At 31.7% G+C, this 10,085-nt stretch overlaps 1 protein-coding gene across 5 annotated transcripts in view; it reads left to right on the forward strand.

The window, feature by feature from the left end:
* The window catches only part of LOC103495777 (uncharacterized), a 32,038-nt gene extending 25,705 nt beyond the window's left edge, over positions 1 to 6,333 (forward strand). For all 5 annotated transcript variants that reach the window (XM_008457441.3, XM_051087744.1, XM_008457442.3 and 2 more), the window contains exons 10-15: positions 2,573 to 2,699; positions 2,855 to 2,970; positions 3,363 to 3,439; positions 3,933 to 4,067; positions 4,866 to 4,934; positions 5,918 to 6,333. In XM_008457441.3, coding sequence (XP_008455663.2) covers positions 2,573 to 2,699; positions 2,855 to 2,970; positions 3,363 to 3,439; positions 3,933 to 4,067; positions 4,866 to 4,934; positions 5,918 to 6,190 — 797 coding nt within the window. In that variant the 3' untranslated portion in view covers positions 6,191 to 6,333. The remainder of the gene's footprint in view (positions 1 to 2,572; positions 2,700 to 2,854; positions 2,971 to 3,362; positions 3,440 to 3,932; positions 4,068 to 4,865; positions 4,935 to 5,917) is intronic.
* The last annotated feature ends 3,752 nt before the right edge of the window (positions 6,334 to 10,085 follow it).

Consider the following 10,085-nt stretch of genomic DNA (forward strand, 5'->3'; position numbering starts at 1 on the left):
ACAAGGTTGTGGTTTTGGTAGTTTATGTTGATGGTATCATTCTTACACGCAATGGTGAGACATGACTGACTTTCTTGAAGAAAACATTAGTCGATCATTTCCAAATCATAGATTTAGGAACTTTAAAGTACTTCCTAGGCATGGAGTTAGGTCCAAAAGTGGCATTCTTGTCAACATAAGGAAGTATATTCTTGATACGCTAAAAGAGTTGGGCTCACTAGGTTGCAAGGTAACAGAAACTCTCGTCGAGCAGAATCTGAAATTGGAAGTTGCAACCAAGAATGAGATAAAGGAAAAAGAAAAGTACCTGGGGGAGACTTATACATCTTTCTCACACAAGTCTTGACATCGCTTTTTTAGTTAGTATGATAAGTCAGTTCATGCATGCTTTTGAGCCAGTTCACTTTATTCAATTTATAGAATCCTAAGATATTTGAAAGGTACTAAAAAAAAGCATATTGTTTCAAAGACATGACCATCTTAATGTTGAAGTTTATATTGATTATGATTGGGCATGTAGCATAACTGATAGAAGATCCACTTTTGGATACTCCTTCTTTGTTGGAGGAAATCTCGTTACTTGACGAAGTAAAAAATAAAGTGTGGTTGCAAGAAGTAGTGTAGAAGCATAATTTAGAGTTTTAAAGTGTGGTTGCAAGAAGTAGTGTAGAAGCATAATTTAGAGTTTTAGCCTATGGTATTTGTGAGGGTATATGGATAAGAAGATTGTTAGAAGAATTGAAATTCACGCAGACAATGCCCATGCACATTTACTGTGATAACAAGGAAGCAATTTCCATTGCCCATAATCCGGTCTTTTATGATAGGATGAAACATATTGAGGTTGATAAACACTTTATAAAGGAAAAAATCGATGCAGGAGTAATATGCATACCCTATCTTCTGGCAATGGAACAAATTGCAGATGTGTTAACAAAGGGCTTCTAAAATCGCAATTCGACTAATTGATTGACAAGCTAGCGATAGACTAATATCTTCAAACCAACTTGAGGCAGAGTGTTAATTATTTCCTTTTGTGTATTATATTTTATTGTATTTGTTGTATTATATTTGCCAAATTTATTTTTTTTCCTTCTTTGTAATGGATTGTTCTTCTATTTAAGAAAACTCTTCTCTCTTTGTTAAATATACCAAAAATATATTATTTTGGCAAGACTTTTGAGGCTATTGGGTTATATTTTGGTGGCTTGATAGCATAGCAGTTGATACTCTTAATATGATCAATTACTAGGTGCCTCAAATTCAAGTCCAACATAATTTGTGTGGTTTTATGCCAACATCCATTGAAATTCATAATAAAATCAGAGGAAAAATATTTCTTCATTATGTTGTTATTGAAGTATTGGACCCTCCAAATATAGTTCACAACTCTTTATTTTTGAGTAATTTTTTCAACCTGGTTGACCTTTTTCGTTCAGAGTAGGTAATGGATGGCGGCATTGAACCTACAATTTAAAGTCCAGAAGTTGACTTTTACGAATTAATTTTGAAACTTCCATTAGTTTCAAGGGGTCTCTTTGAGTAGCTCACAAACTTGGACAAACCTCGAGAGCTCAGTTTTGTAACCAAGCAATTTTGGTTGTTACAAGTGGAAAAGAGGTAGTTTGATTACTGAGCTTTTTCCCTCCAAGACTTGTTCGGTTGATGATGAAAATAAGGCACCAAATTCGTCTTTGCAAACAGCTTATGGTTTGAATGGTGAAGTCAACGTCTGTGAGGAAGTTTTTAATAAGAAAGCAAATGGGATACTATAGTCAGATAGTTTGTTTGGAGGATTCATCTTTGAAGCCCTCACGAATCTGAAGTAATTCGACAATACGGTTTCTAGATCCCCTTCCATTTCATTTCAATCAGACTGCAGTCTCTAAACATTCTGAGTGTAGTTTAGATAAGATAGAAGAAGATCGCATTTGTGTTTTGATGTCATCTACACTTCAACTTGCCTGTCATATAAGCAACAATAGGCAGTCTCAGAAGTTAAAGGTTATCTGCCAATCAGTTCTTACAAGTTACACTCCCTGATTCAAATATCCAATTTATCAAAGTCAATATCAGGACAACTCCATGAACAAGAAATTTAAAATTGATTCAGATGAGGAATTGGTTGTAAGCATTAGTTGTGAAGAATAAGAGTCTGATTCTCCAGAAATAGAGCTCTCACGGCTCTTTTTGAAAATTTATAAGCATATGAAGTTGCAAATAAGAGCTTAATAGAATCAGCCCCCCCTTCTATCCCCCTCTCTAGTTGGCATGAAAAATGGAATGCTTCAGCGTATTAATTCTTTTAAGTTGTACTTGTTTTTGGCATTTGATAATTTGAAGAACTGTTGCTTTCTACTGAATCTCTATAAAATTGTATTATGCTTGATTTATTGTGAAGTCTTCCAATGAGAAGACTTACGACCAGCATAAGTTTGCTATCTCATCAAGATTAGAATGAGCAGATACGATACATTGGTCTATCATATTCTGAAGTTAGCCAATTCAATTTCATGAAAAGCTTTGGTTTGGTTATCAATGCTACTTTTTGTTTGTTTGGTGATGGCTGTAGGCGACATCTTCCATGCAGCACCAAATATTGATCACTCCCAGGACTTTGTGAGGAGGGACATAAAAGAATGGCTAAATTGGCTTCGCAATGATATTGGTTTTGATGGGTGGCGTCTTGATTTTGTGAGGTAATTTTTTTCGACTCTTTTCTTCAGTATAGATGGTTTCTTGTAAATAATAAATGAATGCTAATTTAAATAAAATATTCTCTGTTCATTATATGATAGTGATTATTATTGTTATTATTACTATTATTATTATTATTATTATTTTGGTATTATAGGGGTTTCTCAGGTACATATGTTAAAGAATATATTGAGACTTCAAACCCTGCTTTTGCTATTGGAGAATACTGGGACAGTTTGGCTTATGAACATGGGAATTTATGTTATAACCAAGGTAGTAGGTTGCTCTACATTTTTGGACCGTTAATTCAGTCCTCAATTCCAATGAACAGATCAAAGGTTCTCTATGGTTACTGTAGTCAAGAGGTTGTTGCATGGGTCCACGACTACCAATTTAAGTTAGATGTGTGAAAAAATTCCTCGTTTGCATCTCGTATTATTAATTGTGCATATGAGATTCACTGGTTCCTTTATCTACTACAAATTTAAGAAAACAGTGAATACAAATTTTATATGGTTGACACTGTGTCCAAGTTTAGTTTATACGTATAATCTAGGAGTAGGGATTTTAAGTGGATGTAGGCTAATGCTAAAAAATTTCACTTCATGGTTTTGTGATTTCTTACCTCACGCTAAGCTAATTATTCTCATCGTGTTCATAAACAGATGCTCATCGGCAACGAATAGTTAATTGGATCAATGCCACGGGTGGCACTTCCTCTGCATTCGATGTTACCACCAAGGTATTCTTTTACTTTATGTTCCATTCCTGATTGTGAAAAAAGTGAAGGAAAAAACTGGTGGACGAGGTGGGTCCATAAAACATTCAGGTGCCACCTTCTTTAGATCACTAGGTGACAAACTAGAAAAATTGTGGATTTTATTATTGTTATTTTTTTGGATGTGGAACTATGGTATATATTTGGAGTGACGGAATACTGATACAGTGAGTAAATCTATTTGTCATAGATTCTGAAAATCTATACTTTGTCAAATATTTTCTCATGTACAAGTGCGTCGGAGTATTAATTGGTAAATATAGAATTTTAATGTAGGATACTATAACTGCTGTTACTTGTGGGAGAAAGGTGACTATCTCAAAAGGCCATCAATAATATAATTTCTCCTTGATGTCGTAATACATTATATTTTCAATGTTTTCTTATAAATAGGGATCCTACCGTAGTGTTTTCTTTGCTTGAGAATTTTGACATTTAAGTTCGCGCTCACACTCAGGGAATACTGCATTCTGCACTTCATAACCAATATTGGAGGATGATAGACCCACAAGGAAAACCAACAGGAGTAGTGGGGTGGTGGCCTTCCCGTGCTGTCACTTTCTTGGAAAACCATGACACTGGCTCAACACAGGTTTGAAACTGTGAGCGAGTTTATTATTCGCATTATGCGACATGTTTCTCTTTCATGGATAATGATATACAAATGGCAGTACAAATCTAATATTTTATACATCCGCGTCGGTCGAGAAAAAATATCAGCGGAAGTAATAGCTAAGCACATTGTTTGATGCCAACAGCTTCTCTAAGCTTGCATTTTAGGCCGGATTTTCAATTGTCTTTTGTGGATTCATACATTAAGCTTTTGAAGATTCACAAGTTATATGGCTTAGATACTAGTCCTTTTATATTCTCCCATGAGCTATCTTCTTAGCTAGTTTTTTTTTCTATTGTTTTCTATTCGATTATATTTTCCTGTAATTTGGAGTTTCAATAATATATTTTTGAGCAATCTTTCTCCCCAAAATTCATCTTTTAGTGTAAAATTGGACCAAACCAACCATAAACCAATGCTTTTCAAAGTCATAAGTTAGATGCATTTTGTAGAGTCGGGGAATTTTCCTTGGACACTGAGTGGTTAGTAAACAAAAAAGTAAATAAATAATGTAATAGAGTATTTTTTGATAGATTCATTTGTGAACGAAGCAACTTGCAAAGATCTCATCTTCCATCAAACATTTCTTGGTTTGCAAATATCACATTTTACATGAAACATTTCTTGGCTGCTAGTAAAATTATTTTCATTCTGGAAGCACTTAATATTGAATCTTACCTCCATTATTAGAATTTTTCCATACTGAGTTCTTGTTGATTTACATGCTAGTAATTTTGGAGAGGCAGGAATTGAATTTCTTTAGTTGTTTCTTTCCAGGGACACTGGCCATTTCCACGTGATAAACTTGCTCAAGGATATGCATACATCTTGACTCATCCTGGAACGGTAAGTTCTTTTTAATCACTGAATCCTAAGAATCTAGTTTATTTTCTTCATAGTGCAAAAATTTGTTTTTATCATTTTATTATATATTCCTCCTAGTGTAGATTAGAAAATGAAGAAGAAAAGAAGGGGGAAAAATAGAGGGCGAGAATTATTACGACTAAAAAGAGATATCAATAGAGTGTTACGAAAATACTCTTATCTCAGCTAAGAAGATCAATATCTTTATTCTTATGACCTCGTTTTGTAACCATTTCGTTTTTTTTCTTGGTTTTTTAAAATTAAAGTCTATTTTCTTTTCAATATCTTCCCATGATTTGCATCAAATTCTAAATCAAAAACCGAAAACATAAACAATTTTTAAAATTTTACTTTATTTTAGTTTTCAAAATTTAGTTTGGTTTTTTGAAATATTGGTAAAAATAGATAGCAAAACAAGAAATTTGGAGGTCAAAGGAAACTATGGTTATCAAACTGAGGCCATTCTTTTTGTATCCCATTTGGAATAATGTTCTTCCTTGTAAGTTGCAATTACCGGTATTTTCTCCAAGTTGTACTGATTTACTTTTGTTCAAATTCTACACCTCTTTAACTTGCCTCAAAATGTAACGAAAAACAGACAATGATAATTCATGACTGATCAATATAAATAATTCTAGCAACCAATTTTTAGTCGACTTATATCAGTCAAAGCGGGTGGGCTATGGGCTATTGTAGTCTAAGTCCTTTCCTGCTCCTCTCTTTGGTTATATCAATTGTTAAGCATCTCTACCGAACAACCTTATTTCAATGAAGTTAAAATGGTATGAAATTGTTATCCGTTGTCATTTGCTATGTCTTTTTTCTAAGTTTATTCCTTGTTTGTAAAGCTTTATGCGGTAATTTTAGTTTTCAGAGTCTGCTTGCGGTCATGTCAGATGTCCCCGTCTTCAATCCTCTCCCTTTTCTGAAGTTTAATTTTGTTAACTTTGTGTTTCATTTTGCAGCCTACAATTTTCTACGACCACTTTTATGATTTTGGGATTCGTGAAATGATCAATGAGTTAATTGAGGCTCGACAACGTGCTGGGATCCATTGTCGAAGCTCGGTTAAGATATACCATGCGAACAATGAAGGATATGTTGCACAGGTTGGAGATACTCTGGTAATGAAGCTTGGACATTTTGATTGGAATCCCTCAAAGGAAAATCATTTGGATGGGAACTGGCAAAAGTTTGTTGACAAAGGATCAGATTACCAACTGTGGCTGAGACAATAGTATTACTTCCTACTATTAAACGGAGGGATAATGTGCGCTTCAAATTGTACCTACATTATAGGTCAAAATGATCCTGTTACCCCTATTATGTATGACAACTTCACAAAACTCAAAACTGTAAAAAAAACATAGTTCATGTGTTTCATGTGGATGTTGATTTGATTTGATGTAGTTTATTCTCGGTAATTGATTGATATCAATCAATAGAATGTGTGTACTTCAATTTGAGGAAGCAATGTTGGGGAATTACAAAAAATAGACTGGTTATGAGGGGTTATAGGTTTGTGGGATTGATTTTTAAAAAATTGAGTTTTAGGACAAAATGGGATATGAAAAGTTCAGTGTCTTACATGATATATTACTTTCTTATTTTTTCTTCCAAAAACACATAAAAGAACCTTCTTTTTCCACCTTTTCTCTATCCTTCTCTAACTTCTTTCCTTTCAAGCTCTCTTGTCATTTCTTAGGATTTTTAGTTACTCTCGAACAAATTCTCTTGCTATTTTGCAAAGTGTTTGTATTTTTTTAATTTTTTCTATTGTTATAAATAATTCTCTTAGCTTTAATGTTCTCTGAAGTGAAACGTTTAAACTTTAAATGTGCAATCCAAAAAACAATTTTATAGTTGCTCTAATTGATTTGGAGTTGCACAACATCTTGCAAACACTTCGTAAACATCTCATAGATATCTTACAAACATCTCGGGCCTATCTCGCAACTCCCAAAATTGAGATTTCTAATCCAAAATAATTTTTATGTGTTCAAGGTGTTCTAAAAATATTTTAGAGTGACTTCAAACAAATTTGAATTTGAGTGTTTCAAATTTGGACATTGCGAGACATATGTGCAGGATATTTATGAGATTAAAAAAAACTAAAAGACTTGATCAAACATGTGGTAAAATCATCATAAATCACATAAAACAAGTATAAAATTGATTTGTTGTTTGAGTATTTCATATTTAATTGATTTGCTGTTTGAGTATTTCATATTTGAATATTATGAGATGTGTGCGAGAGTTTTTGCTAGATTAAAAGAAAGCTCCTGAACATATTATAAAACCATCTTAAATCGATAAAACAAGTATATAATTGATTTGAAATTGAACATTTAAATTTTAGAAGTTGTGAGATGTTTGAAATACTCAAACACCAAATCAATTATAGTTGTTTTATGTGATTAATGTTGATTTATCACATGTTTGATGAAGTTTTTTTAGCTATTTTTTAATATAAAAAATATATTGCGCATATCTTGCAATGTTCAAATTTTCAATACCTAGCTTCATATATGTTTAAAATTATTCTAAAATATATTTAAAAACCTCAAACAGGCATAAAATTGATTTTTTTAGAAATTTCAATTTTTGAAGTAGTGAGATAAGTGAAAGATGTATGTGAGATGAAAAAAATAACAAAAAATTGCTAAAAAAAAATTGTATTGAACAAACCCCAAATCACTTAGAACAATTGTAAAATTGATTTTGGATTATACATTTAAGGTTTAAACGTTTCACCCAAGAGAACATTAAAATTTACGAGGATTATCTATAACAATAAAGAGAAAAAACCCAAATATTTTCTAAAATAGCAAGATAGTTTGTTCAAGATTGATTAGAAATTTTAAGAAATGACAAGAGAGCCGAGAATAAAAGAGTTAGAAAAAGATAGAGAAAAAAGTGGAAAAAGAAAGCTCTTTTAGGTTTTTTGGAGTGAAAAGAAGAAAAGAAAATCTTCATACAAGGACATCGTAGACTTTTCATACCTCATTTTGTCATAAAACTGAACTTTATAAAAAACAGTCTCAAAAGCCTGTAATCCCTCAAAATTGACCCCCAAGAATGTTTGTATGCTAATAAAAGTGTGATTCAACTTCATATACTTAAAGAAGCAGAAAGGTAAACGTAAGAGTTTTTAATTAGGAAAACTATGGGCCTTAGGTGGACATTTGGTCAATTAAGCCTATTCTGGGGTCAATGTGACTTTACTCCAAATATTAATATTAAGGGTTGGTTGCATAAAACAAACCTAAAATAATAGCATATTTAGCACAAGAATCAAATAATTGTATATATAATACAAAAAATGGTAAAGACTAAATATCCATGTTAAACCACCATTTTGGCTGTTTCTTGTCGAACTTCTCAAACTAAAAACTATCACTGAATAGCATCTATTACTGATATCTATCACTGACAACATCTATCACTAACAACATCAATCACTAACAGCATCTATACTGATAATTACTAGTGATATATGCTATCACTGATAGATTTCAATTTGAGAAATGATTAATTCACACACTTCTTCTCAACTTTTCACATTGAAAGCTATCACTAATAGCTACAATTAGTGAATATCACAGATAGTTGTTACCTGTTGTTATCACTGATAACTACTACCAGTGATAACTTGTCACCATTATGAACATTTTTTTTCTCTCGGAGAGATGCTATCAATAATAGCTATTAATTTGAGAAATATGTTATCAGTTGATATAATTCATAAGACTATCAGCGTCATCTTTCATCAATGATAGCCACCGAAGGGAAAAGTAATTGTTAATTTGAGAAATATGGTATCAGCTGCTATCGCTGATAACTGCTATCAGTAATACGTTTCAATTTGAGAAATGTGGTATCAGTTGCTATCACTGATATCTTCTATCGACGATGTTGCTATCAATTGATATTCCTAATAGCTACTATAAGTAATTTTTCTATATTGCTATCGGCATAAAATGATATCACAAACATTATCTATCAATGATTGCATTAGAAGAATACCTTTGATAGTAAGTATAAGTGATATCATTAAAAGAATATTTTTTTATAAGTGATGTCTCCTTGGTAAATTGATGAGGTTTAATTAGGCTACCAATAGTTATTTTTGATAGCTACTATCAATAATATTCTTCTACTGCGATCATTAATAGTATCTATCAGCGATAACAACAGAAGAATATCACTAATAACATTTATAAGTAATATCCCTAATAGACTACTATATATCTATGATATCAAGGTAATGCTAATATAAAGTGATATTTTGGTTATTTGTTTTTCGATCATATTAGCATACTATCGACAATAACTTTGAATCACTAATAACATACTGTCCATATGATAACTTTTATCACTAATAACATAATATCCATATGATAGCTTCTATCACTAATAGTATAAATGAAATTGATATAGTTGCAACTTTTGTTGAAATAAATTAATAATTTCAAAATATGCTATCATCATTTATATCATGTAGGAATTCAAAGTTCAAGTTATTAGTGATAAATTCATGAAAAACACATTGACATATTAGGCATTTGTCATTGATAGAAGTGATTACTGATAGCATGGGAGGAAGGAAATTGTAGGGCGGAATTGATATTCTTAAAAATTTTACCATACGGCTGGTAAAAAATTATAATTTTTACAAATATTGTTCCCTTGTACTATAAATTAAATTTATATTCTACTTTGTGCTATTTTATGAATTTTTCCTAATACTAAATTAGGTCAAATATTAATATTAAATTGGACCAAATCGTCTAAAGGTTTATACACATTTGAATCTATCAAGGGTCCTATATTCTATTAATCTTCATATGTAATACATTATTTACAATAATGTCCTACTTTCCTCAACAATTACAATAAATTTAGAACACAAATACTATTTAGATCCCATCCAACAAGGAATGAAAGAACATTCTAAATTAGGAAACTCAAAAGTCATGTATTGTAAGTATCTTTAATTATTTCTCATATATTTTGATATAAGGGCACTTAGACCGATAGCAAAATCTAAAATGAAAATTAAGTTCATGACCTTACATTTTAAATTTTGCAGAAATGACAAATTAACAAGTCCAATCCAACTGAAATTTTTGG

This window comes from Cucumis melo, chromosome 7 (genome assembly GCF_025177605.1).
Source record: "Cucumis melo cultivar AY chromosome 7, USDA_Cmelo_AY_1.0, whole genome shotgun sequence".
Taxonomy (NCBI): Eukaryota; Viridiplantae; Streptophyta; class Magnoliopsida; order Cucurbitales; family Cucurbitaceae; genus Cucumis; species Cucumis melo.